We start from the raw sequence: 23,972 nt of genomic DNA, 5'->3' as shown, positions 1-23,972 counted from the left end.
AATTTGTTTAAATAACACAATATATTATATATTTTACATAAAAAATATTTTGTACGTTTATGGAAGTGGGTGAAGACTAGTAACTCTAAATACATTTACTAAAATAATACACGTTCCTCGTAATAAATAACGGAGTAGGTCAGGCTGTGTACTTATGTGATCGACTGTAGTTAGTTAATGAGCCAAACAGGGATTTTTATGGGCCAGTTTCTTTTAAGTGCAAGGTAATCTTTATAGAGACAAGACATTAAAAAACAACAACTTGTTATGGTATTAAGTACTCTCCATAATATAACAGTGACACTGATAGAATAGAGTCTTTTTGCTTGAAATATTAATAAAAAAGATGCTATCCCTAAGTAATTTTCTCAATATTTTAAAATGTTTAATCTCCCATTCTCACATTAATAGCTAGCTATAAAACCAAGAAGTTGATATTGACTGTAATAGGAGAGCATTTGGTTGTACTTACAATATCCACGTACGATAAGTAACGGGCCTGCAAAACACCTGGAGACGAAATTATGACAAGCAAAACGGAATGAATAATAAGTGCCACCACCAGGTTTCGGTGAACACGCAGTCGCGAACATTGAAGAGACCTGCACGGTTGTTACCAATATTATTAGTACATATGGAACTTTCAAATGAACGCAACATTATGAGAAACATAAATCTGTAAATACAGTTATTTAGTATACTAAAATATGTTTAAAACTAAAATAGCATGGTAATTATTACAAAGAAATAAGTAGAGAGCAGCTTAATAAAATAAAATATTTATTTAATCGTATGCGCTTAAAAACATACGTTTGTTAGTGTTTAGTGCAGTAATATCTTTAAAGTATTTTTAAAGCCCTGTTAACAGAGTATCCTTTGATAACAGGGTGCTAAGCACTATTTTCGTTTAAGTCAACAGTACTATCCTGTAGCCACTAATTTCAAAACACACGTAATATTACAGTATAAAACTGTTTTTAACTCATGGCCTTTGTAACTTAGGCCAAGGATACTAAACTAACTCTTCTGGAAACGTATGACGCAGCTGTACCTCGTGCAGCTTTGCGCGAAATTCGAAACAAATGAAATCAAAACTTGTGGAAACTAACCAACAAAACGAAATTAATTGTTCTGATGAACGAGAAATGTAAAAGAAACAAAAGTAAGGACAAATATAAAGTATGATATATACTTATTTTTCATGGCAAATAGTAATATGAAGTACGTTAGGTATGAAAGAACGTATTGGTAAACAATGATTGATGAGATGAACATGCCTTCTTTTTCATGGCAAGTAGTAATATGAAGTACGTTAGGTATGAAAGAACGTATTGGTAAACAATGATTGATGAGATGAATATGCCTTCTTTTTCATGGCAAGTAGTAATATGACGTACGTTAGGTATGAAAGAACGTATTGGTAAACAATGATTGATGAGATGAATATGCCTTCTTTTTCATGGCAAGTAGTAATATGAAGTACGTTAGGTATGGAAGAACGTATTGGTAAACAATGATTGATGAGATGAATATGCCTTCTTTTTCATGGCAAGTAGTAATATGAAGTACGTTAGGTATGGAAGAACGTATTGGTAAACAATGATTGATGAGATGAATATGCCTTCTTTTTCATGGCAAGTAGTAATATGAAGTACGTTAGGTATGAAAGAACGTATTGGTAAACAATGATTGATGAGATGAATATGCCTTCCTTTACATGGCAAGTGGTAATATGAGGTACGTTAGGCGTGAAAGAACGTGTGAAGAAACAGTGAGAGATGAGGTGGATCTGGATTGCTTTACTCAGCAAGTGGTAGTAATTGAATCCACTCGTTTTGGAGACAGATTTAATCAGTACAGCCATAAAAACAACTTCGCTTACGCTGTTCCAAATTTCTATTATACCATATGTTATGACTCGTTATATTTGAACATCATGTGTTTGTAATCATTTTCATTTGGATGAAGAAAAATTAAGTTTTTATTTTATGAAACCGAAAACTGCAAACTCAGCGAAAGGTTTAAGCATAATGGAGCCTGTCTGCTACCCCTTTTTATTCTCTAGCCGCGTATGAGAAATAAACGTTAAAACTTCGCTGTTTGCAGCACCAACTTACTTGAAATAACAGAAGATGAACAAAGTCAGGAACAGGGCTACTAGAGATACCAAAGAACACACAAACAGGATGTATGTCACTGCTACTTGGCTGGATGAGAAATCTCTGGAGTCCTATAGGTAAATAAATACTGTTTTACAGGACAAATCACAGAATCAAATATCAATAAAGCTAACTATGTTAAGTCAACTTAAAACAGCAATAGACGCCTCTAGTGCAAGTTGTTGACTTACAGATTTAATATTCTTCGACATACTTTCAGTTGACATATTAGTCTCTTCTGGTGACTTTCCAGTTAGTCACAGTGATTGGTTTTGATTGTTTTGAATTTCGGGCAAAGCTACTCAAGAGCTATCTGCGCTAGCGGTCCCTAATTTAGCAGTGTAAGACTATAGGGAAGGAAACTAGTTATCGCCACTCACCGCCAACTCTTGGGCTACTCTTTTACCAAGGAATAGTGGGATTGATCGTCACATCATAACGCCCCCGGCTAAACGGGCGATCATGTTTGGTGTGACGGGGACTCGAACCCGCGATCCTCGGATTACCTGACCATACCAGGCCTAGTTATGGTGAAATGGATTTTGTTTTAATACTACAGTCAGAACTATCTATGAAGTTTAATATTCTTACCATTAATTTAAGAATAGCTCTTGTTAACAATGTGGCCGTGATAGAAATTACTACAAAGTTACTGTGGTGTTTTAGAAAATTTGATCCTGCTTTGAATGCAATTCCCGCCTGAATATTTTAAATTAATTTACAATTCTATTTTTGATAAGTCAGAAAACAAATTCAAACAAACTTACAGACTGTTCCAGTCAGTGAAGACCTACGTTACAATAATGTGTCGTTTTCAACATTATGTAAAGTCTGGTCAAATATTAAATATTATATTTACCTGATCCATTACTGTTTTATAATTTTGCTACCACAACAATATGGAGGAAAATTTGGATATTTGATGTAAAGTATGCTTGCAACAATAGTATTTTTATAGACTTATGATGGCCTCCCAGTGGCTCAGCGGTTTGTCTGGGGCCTTACAACGCTAAAAACTGGGTTTCGATACCCGTGGTGGGCAGAGCACAGATAGCCCATTACGTAGCTTTGTGCTTAATTCAAAACAACAACAAGACTTATGATGATATATAACTGTTAGTCCTTGTAGCACAATAATTATTATATACAACATAGTTCAATTAAGAAATGTGTGGCGTGAGAGCACAAAACACTTTCCTAGTTACAAAGAACGACTTTAGTAAGTAAAGGTTTGCCTTTGTTGGTAAAAATAATTGAATTGTAATATACAATGTTGACGTTATGTAGCCAGTCTCTTGGATACATTCCATGAAAAAGCTAAATATAAACATAAATCTTCACAGGTGTTAAATATTCATTTATGCTCTTTGAGTTAGGAGTAACTTGGTAACTTTAGAGTTATTATCGCATATCTTGTTTGTGTTTTTTTTTTTATTCACACAAGCTTCTAATACAGTGAGTAAATGTTTTTCATAAGTTATATTTTAATTAACAAAATTATACAATAAGATAAAATTAGCTGACTGAATTATTACCCTCTATAACAATTATACTGTGAAATAAACACAGCTGACTGAATTATTACCCTCTATAACAATTATACTGTAAAATAAACATAGCTGACTGAATTATTACCCTCTATAACAATTATACTGTGAAATAAACATAGCTGACTGAATTATTACCCTCTATAACAATTATACTGTGAAATAAACATAGCTGACTGAATTATTACCCTCTATAACAATTACACTGTGAAATAAACATAGCTGACTGAATTATTACCCTCTATAACAATAATACTGTGAAATAAATATAGCTGACTGAATTATTACCCTCTATAACAATTATACTGTTAAATAAATATAGCTGACTGAATTATTACCCTCTATAACAATTATACTGTGAAATAAACATAGATGACTGAATATTACCCTCTATAACAATTATACTGTGAAATAAACATAGCTGACTGAATTATTACCCTCTATAACAATTACACTGTGAAATAAACATAGCTGACTGAATTATTACCCTCTATAACAATAATACTGTGAAATAAACATAGCTGACTGAATTATTACCCTCTATAACAATTACACTGTGAAATAAACATAGCTGACTGAATTATTACCCTCTATAACAATTATACTGTGAAATAAACATAGCTGACTGAATTATTACCCTCTATAACAATTATACTGTGAAATAAACACAGCTGAATGAATTATTACCCTCTATAACAATTATACTGTGAAATAAATATAAATATAGCTGTTACTTTCACACTAGCCTCTAATACTGGAAGTAAATGTTTTCTGAAACGTTATTTTCTAATTAATATGTTAAAATAATTCTCCACGACGTTTACTTTCCTTTGGAAAGTTTTCATAACCAGAGCCTCTTTGATAATTAAGGTTGTCTTGAAGAGAATGTCAGACTGCACGAATTTAATCCCACAATTACATTCCATAGCATGCGGTAAAACACGTGAGTTGTTACACATGAAAGAAGTACAATGTAATGCAATTCTCTGTCGAGGACATCTGAACATTTATACTGATAGACGACGAGGCATCTCCGTATTTTATTGATTTTGTTCTGGAATTGGGAAAGTTTCTGATTGGAAAGGAATTCTTAAAGATACATATAAAATGTAATCAACTCAAATGAAACGAGGGGGTTGGTGATTTAAAATAATTATAGGTATCTGTAGAGTAGCTTTGGTCTGCACAACCACACGTGAGCTGCAACAAAGTCTCCTCACGTTTAGTGCAAGGGAGGGAAGTTTTGGTTAGAGCTCGTGCTTTCCCTCCTACGTCATTCTAAAGTTTACAAGAATTAACAGTAAAGAAGGTTTTGTACTTAAACTAATATCTATACATAACAATGTCTCTAAATTATAGAATCGATAGTGGTTACATATAGTTACATACCATTTCCTGTGAACTGACACGTTATCTGTTTATAGCCAAACAGAAAATGAAAATCATAGATGAATTTGAATATGTGCGGAAGATCTGGATAAGATTAGGAATGTATGGAAGATAATGATCAGAAACATACAGAGATGTGTCTGGGTGTATGTTAACTGTAAAATTATTTAACTATATTTCTGTTAATGTCATATTCATGTTTTAGTACGGCGATATTTTGTTCAGGAAAACTTGGGTTGTTTTAGTTCATATGTTCATGGACTTGTTTGTGTGTGGATTTTTTTTCTTATAGCAAAGCCTCAACAGGCCATCTGCTGTGTCCACCGAGGGGAATCGAACCTCTGAGTTTAGTGTTGTAAATTTGTTCATGGACTTAGAAAGGAATATTTGGTGTTTTATGTTCCAGAGACGGCTGTTAATTAAAACTTTAAATAATTTGAAGTACATGTCAACCTGAAGATGACCTAAAAAGGTCAAAACGTTGCTCCGTACTTTATTTTAATTAAATCTATAATACCGACACCAGTCGTCTTTAGAATACACTTTTAATTCAAGTTGGTTTCTCGTCATCATGTATTAACCTGATGGTAAAGTTGCATACATTCTGTTTTTCCTTTTCTTAACATGTATTTAATTTTCATTCCAGGTATGAAAATGAATCTAGTCTTCATGTTATACTTACGTGTTATTATTTTCCAGATTTCTGGAAGAGGTATGCAAATATTTTCTATATCTGGTGATTAGATTTCCTTCCTTTTGTGGATGGGCCCGGCATGGCCTAGCGCGTAAGGCGTGCGACTCGTAATCCCAGGGTCGCAGGTTCGCCCGCGTCGCGCTAAACATACTCGCCCTCCCAGCCGTGGTGGTGTATAATGTGACGATCAATCCCACTATTCGTTGGTAAAAGAGTAGCCCAAGAGTTGGCGGTGGGTGGTGATGACTAGCTGCCTTCCCTCTAGTCTTACACTGCTAAATTAGGGACGGCTAGCACAAATAGCCCTCGAGTAGCTTTGTGCGAAATTCCCAAACAAAATCCTTTTGTGGAGTGTTGTTTTTTAAAGTTTGTCAAGCATGTCTCTTTAATTCGTTAATAGTACATGTAACCACAGAAGTGGGGAACTAGTTTGTTTGTAAAGCACTGAAATTGAGCTTACCTTTTTCATTGGTTATTTCTGTGAAGCGTAGAGTGTGCGCTAAATTCAGCGCCCGGGATGGCCAGGTGGTTAAGGCACTCGACCCGTAATTCGAAGGTCGCGGATTCGAATCCCCATCACACCAAACATGCTCGCCCTTCTAGCCGTGGGGGCATTATAATGTAATGGACAATCCCACTATTTGTTGGTAAAAGAATAGCCCAAGAGTTGGCGGTGGGTGGTGATGACTAGCTGCCTTCTCTCTAGTCTTACACTGCTAAATTAGGGATGGCTAGCGCAGATGGTCCGCATGTATCTTTGCACGAAATTCAAAACAAACTGAATTTAAGAGGCTTTTTAACGCGTCTAGATTCTAATGAATTACGTGACTAGAAATTTAGTTTATGTAAGTTCTGATGCATGTGTTTTTTCCATGAATTTAAAAGGTGATGTTAACATTTAAAAATTACTGTGTAGTTATTTTCATTTTTTACTGCCAATTTTACGTCCTTGTGTAAGTTGTTTATGTGTTGAAGGAGCTTTTAAGATAAACAACTTTCACCAGAATATTTCTGTTTCCTGACCATATCGATCTCTCCTGTTTTTAATTGCATCTTGAAAGTACGACGTTCGTTTCTAGTCCAATATTTCTGGAAAAAATATTATATTTTATTAATTTTGCATAAGTGAAACTATTTTTTTTAGAAGTTTTTTTTCAAATCTTGAAATATCAATACATATGTTCTGCAGTATAGTTTTAGTGCATTATGTTTAATGCCACTTTTATTCAAAGCGATTTGCCGTAATGATTTATATTATTGTTTACGACTATATGAGGATACAGACTTTTACGAAATCGAACAGACTTCTCTTATTTTATATTGATAAGAAATGTAAAATTATATTATTCCAAGCAAGAAAATCACGCCATTTCAAACTTGTATCAAGAATGTTCGAAAGGTGGGGGTTCTTATTTGTGAGTTCAAAAGCCAACACATTTTGCGAAGTGCAATAAACATGCGAAATGTGGCAATGTTATGGCGGTGTGGGGGGCATTTCCCCACCAGAAAATTTGTAAAAAAAAGTGCTCTGAGATTAAATCTGGAAGCGTGTGTGTGTGTGTGCTTTTCTTATAGCAAAGCCACATCGGGCTATGTGCTGATCCCCCCACGGGAAATTAAACCCCCTCATTTTAGCGTTGTAAATCCATAGACTTACCGTTGTATTAACGGAGGCAATCCGGAAGCAATTGTGCACGAAACATAACTTAAACACTTGCATGGCTATTCATATAAATTCCACAAACATACATTGAAAACTCAACAAATTTTGTTGTAATATTATACATGGAGCTAAATTTAAATGAGTATAGACATGTGTGTTTTGTTTTAGTAAAGTGCTATACTATCTATGTGTAAAGTATGTCATTAATTGTTAAATTATATCAACAAATAGCCTAAGCAACTGTGCTACAACTGTATAAGCATAATTTTTTACATCATAAAAATATGCGCACCCTATACCGCCCCCCCACTATGCCTGCGGACTCCAACCGCTAGAAACCGGGTTTCGATACCCGTGGTAGACAGAGCACAGATAGTCCATTGTGTATCTTTGTGATTAATTCCAAATAATCAATCAATCATCATATGGTTAACACTTGTATTTTTAATCGTGTGTTACAACAAGCAGACTTTAAAACATATAACTTAACGTGTTTTTAGATACGTGATCCTAGTCATAATACGAGACGATTAAAAAACTATATCACTTGTTCCACTGTTTCCTGATGTTGTGTATATATATTACACACACACACGCACATACACAACAACGTTGTAGGAAACCACGGTGTTATTTCAACCACAGTAAACATTATAATTATAATTTCATCAAACTACAACTTTAATTATTTTTCTTACCCATTCCACGAGATGAATACGTTGTTTAATTATCTGCTTGTCTCACATGAAACCGAAGTTACATAAATGTTCAATTATTATGTCAGGCAATATTTAACTTTCTATGTAAGAGTTTCTGAATGCGTGAAATAAGCAGCCTAAATTATTCATTTGTTTCAAGATGCACGTGTGAGTGCAATCTAGACTAGTTAAAGATCGACGTAAAATCAAAAACAGTTTTTAAAAATTATAAGCGTAATTTTAGAAACGTTACGAAAAGTGAGTTTTGTTTTAATTTATAAGGAAGTTGTACATTATCTAGTTTGGTTAAATTTCACAAACTGTTGCTTTTAATGGTTGTTTGATCATACTGTAACACAATTTACTTGCTTATTTTAGAGCAAAGCCACATTGAACCATCTCTGTACACACCCCAAGAATCGAACCCCAAATTTTAGCGTTGTGAGTCCAGGAGGAACACAATTTAAACGAACAATTTGGCTTTAGCCATTCAAGTGACCATCGGAACAGGAATGAGCAACTTAATCACTTCTTTGTCTCTCTCGTTTTGTTTTTTTAAATTCACTGTTATGTCCTCGAAAAAAGTGAAATATTCTACTTTGGTTTTTTTGAAAGTTTATCGTAGTACATAATAACATGATAAATTCAAAAGAATAATTAAAGATACGGCGAGAAATGGCTTGTCCGAGTCAACTCGAGCAAATATTTTTTTTGATACATGGAATTAAGTCGGGCACTTTATGCAGAAGGTTAATAAATACATCTAAGCTGTAAAAGTTTTTGTTGTGTATTACGTTTTGTCACAAAATTAGACTTGTTGCGTGTTAACTTGCTACACAAGCCTATTGTTTTGTCACAAAATTAGACTTGTTGCGTGTTAACTTGCTACACAAGCCTATTGTTTTGTCACAAAATTAGACTTGTTGCGTGTTAACTTGCTACATAAGCCTATTGTTTTGTCACAAAATTAGACTTGTTGCGTGTTAACTTGCTACATAAGCCTATTTTTTTCTAGAAACTCAATTGCCGTTTCAACACCTAATAATGAAAAGCAGTTATTTTAAGTAAAGCTCTAATATATGTTTAAAGCGTTTGATGAGCTGTCGAGGCCTTACATTACAATTGTATTGTTTCTAGAATTTACAAGAACATTTTAAACGTATTCATAGGACTTTTCAAACCAGTGATGGTGTTCGTATAAATCGCAGATAATAAAGTATTTCGAATTAAGAAAATGTGATTTTAGTAAAAATCTCAGTTAATGTAAATTGGAACTGTAAAACTTTTACATTTTTATAAAACTGTGTGTTGATACATAACAGTTTTGTGTAAACGTAAGATATGGTAAAAGGATGGCTCACAGAACCTTAGTGTTGTTGATACGACCTTCTTAGGCTTAGTACAGGTCTTTGCCAAAACCACTAAAGCATATTTTAGTGCAAATATTCGTGGGTCAGCATTAATAAATGTTTATGGAAAGTCAGAATTATGCGTCAGTACAAGTAAATGTTTGCGTGTGAGGATTAGTTGATGTCTGTACAAAGTGAGAGTTATATATCAGTATAAATAAATGTTTGTGTCAGAATTGGTACAGGTCTGTAGAGTGTATGTGTTTGTGTGTTTTATTATAGCAAAACCACATAGGGCTATCTGCTGAGCCCACCGAGGGGAATCGGACCCCAGATTTTAGCGTTGTGCTAGCGGGGGGCGGTCTGTATAGCGTTAGTACAGTTATGTGTCAGTACAAGTAAAGTTGTATATTAAGACTAGTAGCGTATGTGTCAGTATTTATAGAAGTTTGTATCAGTAGTGATAAGAGAATGCTTTGTTTGTTTAGAATTAAGCACAAAGTTACACAATGGGCTATCTGTGCTCAACGCATCACGGATATCGAAACCTGTGTTTTAGCGGTGTGAGTCCGCGGACATATCGCTGTGCCCTTGAGGGGTAAGGGAATACTAACAGCACTTTGGCGAAAAATAAAACACGAAAAAAAACTAATTTGCCAAATAATCAAGTTTTACAATACAAATATTTAAATATAGTCACTGTCTCATCAAAACTTAATATTTTTTGAAGACGCATGAAATGTTCGCAATTTATTTTATTTTTTAAAATGTAATAAGTGGCGTTGTTCACAAGTACTGTGACTTGTAACGCCATGGCAAGATAAAACTCGAAATACAATAAGGGAGCAGGAAAACTAATTATCAGGTCTATACATGAACTTGACCAAAGTGCTATTCTGACATAATGTGTCTCAAAAAAAGTCTTTTGTGGTCACTAAACTTAGGCTTACATAAACAAAAAAAGAGTTTTTTTTTTTTAATTTGGCGCAAAGCTACACGAGGGCTATCTCCGCTAGCCGTCCATAATTTAACAGTGTAAGACTAGAGGGAAGGCAGCTAATCATCACCACCCACCACCAACTCTCGGGCTACTCTTTTACCAACAAATAGTGGGATTGAGCGTTACATTATAACGCCTCCACGGCTGAAAGGGCGAGTATGTTTGGCGCGACGGGGATGCAAACCCGCGACCCTGAGATTACGAGTCGAACGCCTTAACGCGCTTGGCCATGCCGGACCCAAACAAAAAGAGAGCAAACATAGAAGCAATCAAGAAACTCTTTTATTACTACATCTTAGAATATTTTATTCATAAGAAAAAAAAATCAATACGATGTGAATGTTCGAAATATTGCAAGGTTAGGCTTAAACTAGTCTTACAGTACTTAAACCAGTAATCATCCTGATTGAAAACAACACAAACAGTCAATGACCTAAGTACTTTGTCCATGTAAATCTTAATGTTTTTGTTCGTGAATATTTTTAAACACCAAAAATTAGCAACAGAATTTTTTGCACATTAATCATTTCTTTTGCAAGTGGAAGTTCAAGACTATCTGTATTCATAAGTCCTTCAAGAATTTTTTATCTGTAACAACCTATTTCTCATTTTAGGAATATTTAAATATACTCAGTCATTTTCATTTATGTTTAACCAATTTCCGGTGATAAAAATAAGCCTTTTTTTTCTGCCTCCAAAGTTCCGCCTCTAGCGGCCAAAATCATATTTAAAACAAAGTTTTGAACCATTTTACTGAGCACTGTTTTTTTAATATTATTTATTGAGATTTATTTCAACGTTTTTATCATAACTTGTCTTCAAATTATTGGGCCCCATATTTTCAGAAATATGCATATATATATAGCTGTATCAAAATATTTATACATGTAGACTTTTCGTATCTATAATTACAGAAAATTTTATTTGTTGTCAAAATTTCATTTTCATTTTCAAAAGTTAAAAAAGGATAGTATGAATTTTTTTTGTGTTAACTTAACCAGTGTTCTTATATGTGAACTTGACGTTAGAAAAAATGTGGCTAAAGTGAAAGATTTTAGAATTTTTTCCTCAGTAGTGTTCTCAATTGGCTTAAACAAAACGTTTTTTAGGGATCTTCTTCACTGGACTTAACAGGGAAAAATGTTTAAGATTTTATTCACAGGACTAACTTATTGAGCTTGTGACGAAAATCATACGTTTTGTTTTAAGCTATTTTCACAAAATTGTACATTGGTGCAAATTTTTCATGCATAAACTCTTAACAAATCTCAGTTTTTCAGTTTTATTGTTTGTTGACTGTGCCAACTGGTAACTTTTATGTAATGTATTTGCAAATAAAAAACAAGCAAACCAGAATTTGATTATCTGCGAGACAAAGATAATATTATTTTATCATTATTAAAAGCACTACAAATGTTCATAGTTATGTAGACTTTTTTATTCGTTTTGTTAACTAATTAAAATTAAATGCAAAATTATTTTTATCAGCAGTTCAATTCAATATAAAGTTAAAAATATTTCTGGTGAATTTGAAATCACTCTTTTTCTTTTTTCAGTGTGATGTCAATGATTGGTCAAATTCCATTGTGCCTGCCCCCTAGTGGCACAACGGTATGTCAGAAGGATTATAACGCTACAAACCGCATTTCAATACCTGTGGTGGGCACAGACAGTTCATTGTGTAGCTTTGTGCTTGGCAACAAATATACAAACCACCATATGCTTTTCACCATAAGCTTTCAGATACAGGTTAGCCAAATTCTGTGTATATTATTCTAAAACAAATCATTTTGAAAAGGTAACCTTTGAAAGGTGTTTATTTTGAACGGCATATGAGAAAAACTAGACTTTTTATTTTGACATGTTTTAGCATAAAATTAGAAAAATAATTGGAGCTAATATACATTTCAACGGCCATAATGGCCATAAAGAGGCCAATAAAAGTATAAGAATCATACAGTGCATATTTCTCTCACTTGACTTAATAGCTGTAAACATTCTGTATAGTTGGTCCAATTTCCCCAGAGCCAATCACCATTTTGGTCACAAATCCTATAGGCACGTGCTGAAAAGGCAACAAACTTTATGATATAAAATAAGTTTTCACAACAGACAACAATGACATCAGCTTTTCCCTAACCATAAAATAATTTAAACAAGAACAAATTCCGAAAAGAAAGACAACTGTGAACATGTTGAAAAAATGTATGAATGCGCAAGAAATCTATCAACTTTTATTGAAATTATAATAAGGTATCGGTTGAAGAGCTTTCCAAGGGTAGTTTCCAAAAGCGTTTCAGTCCTTTAGTTCATAAATCTATATTGTACTTTATAAGATGCAACCACGGACAGGAATTTGAACCTCAATGTGTGTGTGTGTATTTTTATAGCAAAGCGAAATCGTGCTATTTGCTGAGTCCACCGAGGGGAATTAAACATTGACTTTTTGCATATTAAATTCGTAGACTTACCGCCGAACTAGAGGGGTACAGGATTTTGAGCCAATATTTGTGTACGGAGAGCAAGAAATCTGAATTACTTTATGATTGTGGCATCAAGCGCACAGTTTATGTTACAAACAGGTTGGGCATCTACATTTTCTGTTCCTCCTCTGTAATGTTGTCGATAAATATGACGATCTTGGCTATAGGTTTGGTTAAAACAATACAGGACCAAACCAGTTGCTTTATAATTTATATTAATTTAGTTGTGTTATTTTCATTATTCATCTTAATACAGGTGGTTAGGCGCTCGACTCGTAATCTGAGGGTCGCGGGTTCGAATCTCCGTCATACCCAACGTACTCGCCTTTTCAGCCGTGTGGGCGTTATATCTCACTATTTGTTCATAAAGCAGTAGCTCCAGAGTTGGCGGTGGGTGGTGATGATTAGCTGCCTTACCTCTGGTCTTACATTACTAAATTAGGAACAGCTAGTCCTCGTATAGCTTAGCGCAAAATCCCCCACCCCCGCACCAAAAACACAAAGAAACAAAGTTATCAACAAGGGGTGTCAAAACTTATTTCGTTATCTCTTAAGTAATAGATGCACTGATTGCAAGTGAAACATCTCTGAAACTTGTCCAAGTAATCAAGGGAAAACTGGCGAGTGATGATGAAGAGCCGAAGAGTTCTGAAATTCGAGTCTCTATCAGTTACTGTTAGGCTTTGGTCTGAAAAAAAAAAAATGTCAGGACTAGCGAAGATGTAGATTCACTTAACAAACCAATCAGTTATACGACAAGAAATATTTTCATTAACTATGATGGTTTTGCTAATGATGTTACCATTCGTAATTGAATGGCCTGGTATGGCCAGGCGGTTAAGGCACTCGACTCGTAATCTGAGAGTCGCGGGTTAGAATCCCCGTCACACCAAATATCCTCTCCCTTTCAGCCGTGGAAGCGTTATAAAGTGGTGGTCAATCCCACTATTCGATGATACAAGAGTAGTCAAAGCGTTGGCGGTTGGTGATGATGACTAACTGCCTTCCCTCTAGTTTTATACTGCTAAATTAGGGACGGTAGCTTTGCACGGAATTCAAAACAAACCAAACCAATCATAACTGAACAATTTCTGTCCGATTTGATAACTGTAAATTGTAATCGTGTCGCACTTCACCTTAAGTTACATCCTTTATAAAGTCCACCAAAATCAGATTTGTTTCCATTCAATCCCTGCTACAGAGGTACTTCTTGGTTGAGAGCGAAATCTTATGTTAAACAGATACACTGAAGTTCGATTAGCAATATGACCATATTTTCTGGTTTTCATGTGACTTTTACACTTGAAATAATCTATTTAAGAACTTAATTTTACAAAAGATGGAATCTCGCCATTCTAATCACCATATACACAGTAATTATCTCTTAGAACTATGGTTTACTCATAATTGGAATCATATTTTAATTTACCAAACTATTCAAGTTTTTAAAACAGGTTTTTGAACAAAATTTGAAAAAAATTTCTTTTGTATACAAAAGAAATACTGTATACATTTCCTCAACGGATAAAAAAAATTAAATTTGTGAATACCTTACAAAGACTCTTTTCAATTCCTGATTGCTCTTCATAGGAAAAATAAAATATTAGAAAATGTTTTGGTACTAATCAGTGTTTTATATTTCTAGCACCTTATTTGAATTTCAGTAACAAGAACGTGCAGTCACAAGATGTAAACAATATTCAAGACAACAAGTGCAGTAATAAGTCACCAATAATGTTTAATCAAGAACGCACGCTCACCTTCTCCCATGATATTGATGTCAACAGGAAGGGAATGCTGATTGAAGATTTCAGAGCAATTTCTAGAGACAATGTGATCAGCTAATGTTGCAGGCCAACAATAAAAATCATCCCAGATTGTTGGACATGAAGGCCCTAAAGAAAAAAAAATAAAATCTGATAAAGAAATAAATGGATTGATAAACAGATATATATTTGTTCTTGAACGTGACTCGAGGTTTGTGGAATTACAAATAAATGTTATGACCGAATTAATGTAATTCAGAAGAGGAAATTAAGACAAAATTAATTAATCCTTTTGATATATTTCCTTACATCATAAGGAACGGACAAAATATTAGCAAACATGCTTATTGGTTTAACTTTTAAGAGCATTATAACTTTAGTATCCAGTGGAATAGATACGTATATATATTTCATAATATACAGAACTGTAATATCAGAAACAAAATAGAGGTTTGAGGTCTTACCGAAGGTAGAGAAGCGACTTTTGTCACAATTACTTAACATAATTTAGTAAACGCACGTTAAAAGTTTGTATATCTATTGTCGTAAACGGATACTGACACATATGAAATATATGATGTTCATAAGTAAGTTATTGTAGTATTTTAACGTCAAATTAGCATCCCTATCTTGTTTAGAATTTTGTGTTTTTAACTGATACGTACACGTAATGTTATCTCATCAAAACACTTTATGCGTAAAAAAACTCACAATAAAGGGGCCAGTCATATAAACAACGATATAGAAATAACAACTAGAATAACCTATATAACCATGTAAAGATTAAATATAAAACTGGGTAAATTAAAGAAGAAAAGGGAAATATTTGCCCCTCTTTATTTGGTAGTGCAGCTGGAACAAGCAGTAACATGAATGTGGGAAAGTTGGGCCTGATTACTAAATTCACTGTAATATCTCTCTGCTTGTCAGTTTGATTTGAATTTCGCGCAAATCATTATAAGACTAGAGGGAAGGCAACTAGTCATAACCACCCACCGCCAACTCTTGGGCTCCTCTTTTACCAACGAATAGTGGGATTGACCGTAACTTTATAACGCCCTTGCGGGTGAAACGGTGATCATGTTTAGTACGACAAGGATTCAAAGCCGCAATCCTCAAATTACGAGTCGAATGCTTTAACCACCTGACCATGACGGGCCGTTATTTTTAGGAATGTCAAATCTGAGTATTGGATGGACGTATACTTTCATATTTAATTTTAGTGAAGCAGAAGGCTAAAGGATATGTCGTTATATCCCAGGAATGAAACAGAATACATGAGAACACACACGGTTTTCTGTAAGTATTGAGTTATGAAAGTTTGGTAATTGCGTATTATGAAAAGTCTTATAATTGCAAGATAACTGAAGGATTAGTGTTAGAGCATATTGTTTATAAAAAGAAATCATGGCCAGTGTGCTAAGAATGTTGGAAACACATGATTAAAACCCTTTTGAATAGTAGTATATGGTTCTGATGAAACCATTTGTCATTCGAAGTTTATGAAATATTCACATAATCATAAGGGGCCCAGTATGGCCAGGTGATTAGAGTGCTTGACTCGTAATCCGAGGTTCGCGGTATCGAATCCCCGTCACACCAAACATGCTTGCCATTTCAGCGTTGGGACGTTATAAAGTGACGGCTAATACCACTTTCGTGAAAGACTAGCCCAAGAGTTGGCTGTGGGTGGTAATGACTATCTGATTTCCTCTAGTCTTGCACTGATAAATTAAGGATGGCTAGCGTATGCATGTTTGTGTGTGTGTTTTCTTACAACAAAACCACGTCGGGCTATCTGCTGATTTCACCGAGGAAAATCGAACCCCTGAGTTTAGCGTTGTAAATCCGTGGACGTACTGCTATATCAGTGGGGTCTATAGCCTTCGTGAAGCTTTGCGCGAAATAAGAAACAAACAAACAAAAACATACATAAGTATAAGACTTTTCCAACCTAACTTACATTCGGCGATTTAAGACAATGATCTTAGTGAATTACAATTAACAGTTTTAGAACCTAACTTAATTCAGCGATTTAAGACAATGATCTTAGTGAATTACAATTAACAATTTTAGAACCTAACTTACATTCAGCGATTTAGGACAATGATCTTAGTGAATTACAATTAACAATTTTAGAACCTAACTTACATTCAGCGATTTAGGACAATGATCTTAGTGAATTACAATTAACAATCTTAGAACCTAACTAACATTCAGCGATTTAAGACAATGATCTTAGTGAATTACAATTAACAATTTTAGAACCTAACTTACATTCAGCGATTTAGGACAATGATCTTAGTGAATTACAATTAACAATTTTAGAACCTAACTTACATTCAGCGATTTAGGACAATGATCTTAGTGAATTACAATTAACAATTTTAGTTTATAAATTTGTTAAGTCTAGGGAACTAATCATGTTTTTATTTGTTACAGAACTTCATCAAATTTTTTCTTTCGAATTTGTATTTTACGAGCCTTATATTTATCTTTCAAGCCCATAAATTTATTTTGAAATTGTTTGTATTTTTTAGTGAAGCACTATTTGTTATTGGTTACCTCAAATTGAAGGAAATTGGGGATAAGATTTTCATCTTTGGAAGGTTGGAGAAAATCGTCGTAAGATAAATGTTTTGCTATTCGGACAAACTATTCGTAATTACATAGAAGACTTTGTAGTGTTTTTATTACATCTGTATGAAATAATGTTGGTAACGTTTTTGGTTTTCTTACAATAAAATATAAGAATAACATCAGTCTAATACCCTTATTTTTTTTTTTCCAAATCATGTGCTTGGTTTAAATGCATTATAAAATAAAGATGTTTGAAAATGCCAGATATTACAATAGTTATATTTCTGAAAATGGGGCACGTAGCTTCTGAATGTTTTAATGTTGTGGCTTTATACTGATGTCCAAGATCAAATAACACATCACACATCTATAATTTTTCTATGGTAAAAGTAATAAAAAAGATTTATCCTGGATCTAAAGAATTATTAGTTGTTTTTGTGAAAAACATATAAAATGTTTTTTTTTTTTCATTGGTCGATACGATTACTTTTATTTTCAGGTACGAGATATGGTTATAAGAATAATACATAAGATAATAATTTTACAGGTTTGTTTTTGAATTTCGCTGAAAGCTACACGAAGGCTATCTTCGCTAGCCGTCCCTAATTTAGCAGTGTAAGGCTAGAGATTGGCAGCTAGACATCACCACCCACCGCCAACTTTTGGGCTACTCTTTTACCAACAAATAGTGGGATTGACCGTCACATTATAACGCCCCATGGCTGAAAGGGCGAGCATGTTTGGTGCGATGGAGATTCAAACCTGTGACCCTCAGATTACGAGGCAAACGCCTGAACCCACCTGACCATATCGGGCCATAACTTTATAGGAAGAGGACTATAAAGTCAATGGGAAATTTCTGAAAAAACTAAAGTCTCACAATTTGGAGTTAAGAAAATAATAAAAAAGATGTAATGGAACTTGTGCAATTGACGATAAAAACAAAATATAATTATGTTTTTTAACAGGTGGTTCGGAGGAAGAAAACAATGTAAAATCACAAAACATTAGACAACCTGTAGGAAAACTATTTTTATAGTCAATAGACACTAGTCGTGTATCGTAAGACTGGTGAGAAATTAAACGAAAACTGTTTACAGCCTTCTGTTAAACACGGTGAAAGTAGAATTAAATACGGGGCTATTTAACCATAACTGGATTCCACGATCTCTACCGTACTGATGAAATCCCGGATTCTCTTCCATAAAACCAAATACTGTTTCGCCATATTGTTCTTTTGAACGTTGTTTAGTAGAGAAAGTTTCATTTTTCAGCAAGATAACGATCTCACACACACGGCGAACGCAGTAAAACAGCATCTTAATGGAAGAGAAGCAGATAGAATCCTTGCATGCTTGATATGAACTTCCCAGATTCCAGACTTCAATATAGGTTTATCTTGATCTAGAAAACAATAAAGTCAGCCGAAATGGAAGAGGGAGGGTGTGTGGATAACTCTGAGCAGTACTTCTAGATGCCTGGGATTCAACTGCCTCTGACTATTTCGAAAAGCTTGAAGAAATCCTTCTGGCAGCAATTTCAGCTAAAGGTGATCATTATATCAAATAAATAAATAACAAGCTTTATTTGCATTCATTTATTTTACTTTTAGGCAATAAGAAGTTTTGCAAGATCTGTATGTTTGTTTGTTTTTGAATTTTGCGCAAAGTTACACGAGGGTTATCTACGCCAGCCATCCCTAATTTAGTAAAGCAGCTAGTCGACACCACCCACCGCCGACTCTTGTGTTACTTTTTCACCAACGAATAGTGGGATTGACCGTTACATTACAAAGCCCCCACGGCTGAAAGGGCGAGCATGTTTGGTGTGACGGGGATTCGAACCCGCGACCCTCAGATTACGAGTCGAGTGCCTTAATCACCTGGCCTTGTCAGACCCCTACCCATTTAGGTTGGTTGGTTGATTTAGTGCTTTATGGCACAAAGCAGCTAGGCTATCTGCGCCAAATATCCGGTAAAAAGTTAAAATTAAAGTAAATTTAGTAAAATTCATACAAGAAAACAAAACAAAGTTTAAAAAAATATAAATAACATAAAACCAATGTTTACATCTAGTCTATAACGTTAAGAGGAAAACTACAGTAATTCAAGTTGTAAAGGACTTTCTGTAGCATAATTGTAGTTATCATAAATCGCCAGGAAGACTAACAGGTAAGTACAAAAACAACTGTCAATCACCTGAAGTTGGTCTTTCCAGTCCTGGTTCCGGGTTATGGGCCTTTCCTAACTTTGCAGTTCAAGACTAGAGGGAAGGCAGCTAGTCATCACCACCCACCGCCAAGTCTTGGGTTACTTTTTTACCAACGAATAGTGAAATTGATCATAACATTATATCGCTCCCACGGCTAAAAGGGTGAGCATGTTTGGTGTGACGGGGATTCGGGCCCGCGACCCTCAAATTACGAGTCAAGTGCCTCAACCACCTGGCCATGCCGGGCCTCCATAGCTAGACCAAGAAATACACTTGCCCTATTTTAGCAACAAAGGCAGTGATTCGCAGATTTACTATTTACAAGATTAAGAGATGAGACTCACTGAGTAGTAGAAACACAATTTTTGACTATGTTTAATTAAACCTACTTTAGTTAAGATTTAGTTAAGTGTGATTAAACTTTGTGATCAATAAAATTGGTTTACGTTACCTACGTCATGCGCATTACCTGATTTCCCCTGAAATCATCTCCAATTTGTTTCAAAGCAGCTATTTTATGATACGCTAAATCCATTGGGAAATTACGTCGTTTCGTTACAAGGGTGTGCGTAGAAAATCACATTTGTCGTAAATATCTTATTGTAACTAATCAAAGACATCGCAAAAACAGATGGATTTTTAGATTATATATATTTATGAATTTCCTACGTAATAAATATCTGGATGAAATTGTCTTCGATACAGTGAAATAGTAAACGTGCAATAAAGAGTCATTGCTAGCGATATAACGCTTGTTTTATTTCTATCCAATTCGTTTAGGACTATACGAAAGTTGGGATGAATAATGCATATTTATTAACTGAGAGGAAAAACTTACTTGTAGTGAAAACTCAGAGAACGTAATACACAGTGGGTGAAACACATTGAATGATGTTTCTCTAAGTCAAAATTAAATCTGTTGGTAACTAGTAATTAATTAATACAGAATAGTTACATTAATCGTTTTCATTAAACTATTTAAATACGTTTTAAACACTTTGAGCTCCAATACCCAGAGTAGCTCGTCACATAAAGCACCATCCCCCGTCAACTCTTGGTCTACACTTTTACTTACGAGTATTTGGATTGGCCATCATGTTATAATATCTCTATTGGCTTTAAAGGAGAGCATGTTCGACTGTGGGATTATGACTCGCGACCCGCAAATTGCCAGTGAAACGCCATATTTACCAGCTCATACAAGGCCTAGAAAAGGCTAAAGATATTGTAGCTCACGCCAGACCTGAAAAAAATAGTGATATTGCAGGCTATGCCAAACTTAGAAGGGATACAGATATTTCAGACCATGCTAAGTATCGATAGAAGTAAAGATATTTCAGGTCATTTCAGGCTTAAGAAGGATAAAGATATTTTAGGTCATTCCAACCTGAAATGAATAAGGATACCTGGTATGGCGGTTTCCTTTTATGTGAAACGATTTTCAATCGAATTCGTTTGATACGTGACAAGTTTGTTATATGAGAAATTTCTAAAAGTACATAATTCAGAAAGAACCCGAAAGTATATAACTAAAGCTTTGTATTGTAAAATATGTTCATAACCTTTTAGAAGAACATAGGACCTATTGATCCATTTCGGCTGTTCCAACTAAACTAAAACTATTAAATATAAATTTTAAAAATCTTAAAGTCAGCCCTAATCATTTATAAACTTATCAAGCTTTTTCTTACATTCACTTAACTTTACTGCATCTACAACATCCAAAGGCAGTCCATTCCAAAAGCCAACCACCCTGTTAGTAAAAAGGAATCTTTTTCAGTCTTGTCCTGCCAAAATTTATATTATGTCACAAAGGAGTATTCTTCTCACAGTTAATTGTGAAGAAAAGATGATGCATCACCATAATCAATTTCCTTTGAAATCTTGAACACTTCAATCAGATCTTTCTAACTTTTCTTATTTCAAAGGAAAATAATTCAAAAGAATTCAGTCTCTCATAATACGACAACCCTTTCATCGCAGGCACTATTCTAGTAATCCTTCTTTGAACCCTTTCCAACAATTCAAAGTATCTTCTGAGATAAGGGTACCAAGATTGAACACCACATTCCACATGTGACATAACCAATGACCTGTATTGTGAAATTATAATATCTTTAGACATGTATTCAATATTTATGTAGATACAAACTAAATTCATATTTGCCATACCGCTAGCAACAGCACAGTATTTGGATGGCTTTAGAGACTGACCAACTATCACACCAAGATCCCGTTCTTTCGTGACACTGTAAATATTTTTCTATCCAAATTACATTTGTAATTCGAACTAAAATAACTCGTATGCATTATCTCACATTTATTATAATTAAAACTCATTCGCTATTTATTTTCACAACTCACTAAATGATCTAAATCCTTTTGTAGGGCATGAGCATTATCTTAGTAGCCAGCAACGCCCAATACTTTAATATCATCAGCAGAGTTAAGTAATTTATTGACCATTCCTTTATCTGTGCCATTAATGTAAACCAAGGTCCAGAGATTGAACCCTGAGGTTCCCCATTGCAACATTAATTCAGTTTGAAAGAACTCAGTTTATAACAACTCTCTGTTTTCTTCCATCAAACCACTAAACTATCCAATTAGTTAACTTATCTCAAACTTCGAAGGATGTAAATTTATTTTCCAGCCTTTTGTGTGGTACTTTTCCAAATGCTTTCTGAACACCCAGATACACAAAATCGACACCATTATCCTCATATACATAAACAGTAACATTTTAAAAATATGTCAAAAGATTTGTGAGGCAAGATTTTCCCTCAGTAAAATCACGTTGAATATCCGATAAAACTCTAAACTGTGCATAAAGACTTTGCAAATCATCTTTTATCAGGCTTTTCAAAACTTTTCTCACAATTGACGTAAGACTAATGGGTCTATAATTACTGGGACATTTTTCATCACCGCCCTTGATAAAATAATTTATAATACCTAACATCCAATCTCAAGGTACCAGCCCACTATTCAAGGACTAACAAAAAATAGTAGCAAATGGCTCATCTATCTTTAACCACTTTTAATATCGTTGGGAAAATATTATCTGGCTCAGGAGACTTTTCGTCTTTAAACTTCCTAATTTTTTCATAATCAGCTCAGAATTAATGCAGTCACATTGTTCGATCTCATTTCCATCTATCAACTGTTCAAGATATGGAATACTGCGTCAGTAAAAACCGAAGAAAAAGCAAAATTTAATAGGCCACCCAACTCATAATCATCAGGAACGAACGTTTCTTTTCTCATCCATCAAGTGTCCTACCTCATCCTAGCATTTTTACTCTCAATGTATTTAAAGAAATATTTACTCTTAAGTTTACATTTCCAGCCAACCTTTCCCATACATTATTTTTATGCTCTAATAATCTGGTTCATTAACTTTTTTGATCTCCTATATCTTTCTATGTCTTCTGTCATACCAATTTAAATTTCTTATAATTATGATGCTTTTAAAAAATGTCATCTTTTTATATCCTTTGCGAACCAACTTGTTTTTCATTTGCAACCACCATTTTCTTTCTATAAGGAATTTGTTTATTTAGGATATTTAAATATTAAATATTTCCACATTTGATCAGTGTCTTCAACTAACTAAGCTGTCCTATTCACAACAGAAAATTCTTGTTGCATTTACTTTCTTGAAATTTGTAATCAATATATTATTTTTCCCTTTTCTCCATGCAGCACAACAATGAACATAATAAAGCAATGATCGCTTGTACCAAGATATTAACAATAAATATAAACTAGCATTGTTTCTTACAGCTTCCTTGACCAACTGGTAAAGAAAGTCATTTTGAACAGTTTTTAAAAACCTTTCTTCCTCATGGTTTGACTCTGGTATTTCCTAGTCAATATGTCTAAAATTAAAATCACTCATATTTATGACCTCATTAACAGCTGAAATATTCGTTTCATTGTTAGGCTTCTCAACTATTTCATCAATATAATCTGGTTGTCTGTAAACAACTCCTACTAAAAGTCTTTTCCCTTCATATCTACTAATAGATACCCAAATGGGTTCAATCTCGTTGTTATTATCTTTGGTATTTTCAATTTCAACAGAATGAAACCCACATTTTACATACAAAGTCACTACTCCCCCGTCTATAATACTCTATTCCTGTTAAATAGTCTGTAACTCTGCATTTCAAAAACATTTCTGTCATCAAAATCATCTATAGTTAACCATATTTCCGTTATTCCTATTATATCAAAATCCTCCATTCCTACCAGTCCACTAAAGTAATGTATTTTATTTCTTATACTTCTAGTATTACAATAATAACAATTAAACATACTCTTAGAACTATTTCTGTACTCATTTCCTATTCTTAACTTTTCTATGCCTCTTATTCGTTTTCTATTTAGTTTTCCTGGCACCCACTACTGCAGCCCTAGTGTAAAACTTC

At 34.2% G+C, this 23,972-nt stretch overlaps 1 protein-coding gene across 3 annotated transcripts in view; it reads right to left on the bottom strand.

Annotated features, from left to right (window-relative positions):
- Positions 1 to 23,972, bottom strand: part of LOC143246515 (corticotropin-releasing factor receptor 2-like) — a 66,601-nt gene that overhangs the window by 19,150 nt on the left and 23,479 nt on the right. For all 3 annotated transcript variants that reach the window (XM_076493340.1, XM_076493341.1, XM_076493342.1), the window contains exons 2-5: positions 14,743 to 14,877; positions 12,476 to 12,564; positions 2,118 to 2,230; positions 473 to 602 (exon numbers count right to left, since the gene is read on the bottom strand). In XM_076493340.1, coding sequence (XP_076349455.1) covers positions 473 to 602; positions 2,118 to 2,230; positions 12,476 to 12,564; positions 14,743 to 14,877 — 467 coding nt within the window. The remainder of the gene's footprint in view (positions 1 to 472; positions 603 to 2,117; positions 2,231 to 12,475; positions 12,565 to 14,742; positions 14,878 to 23,972) is intronic.

This window comes from Tachypleus tridentatus, chromosome 3 (assembly GCF_004210375.1).
Source record: "Tachypleus tridentatus isolate NWPU-2018 chromosome 3, ASM421037v1, whole genome shotgun sequence".
NCBI classification, from domain to species: domain Eukaryota; kingdom Metazoa; phylum Arthropoda; class Merostomata; order Xiphosura; family Limulidae; genus Tachypleus; species Tachypleus tridentatus.
The sequence above is the reverse complement of the archived record's forward strand: the minus strand, read 5'-3'. Positions and strand labels throughout refer to the sequence as shown.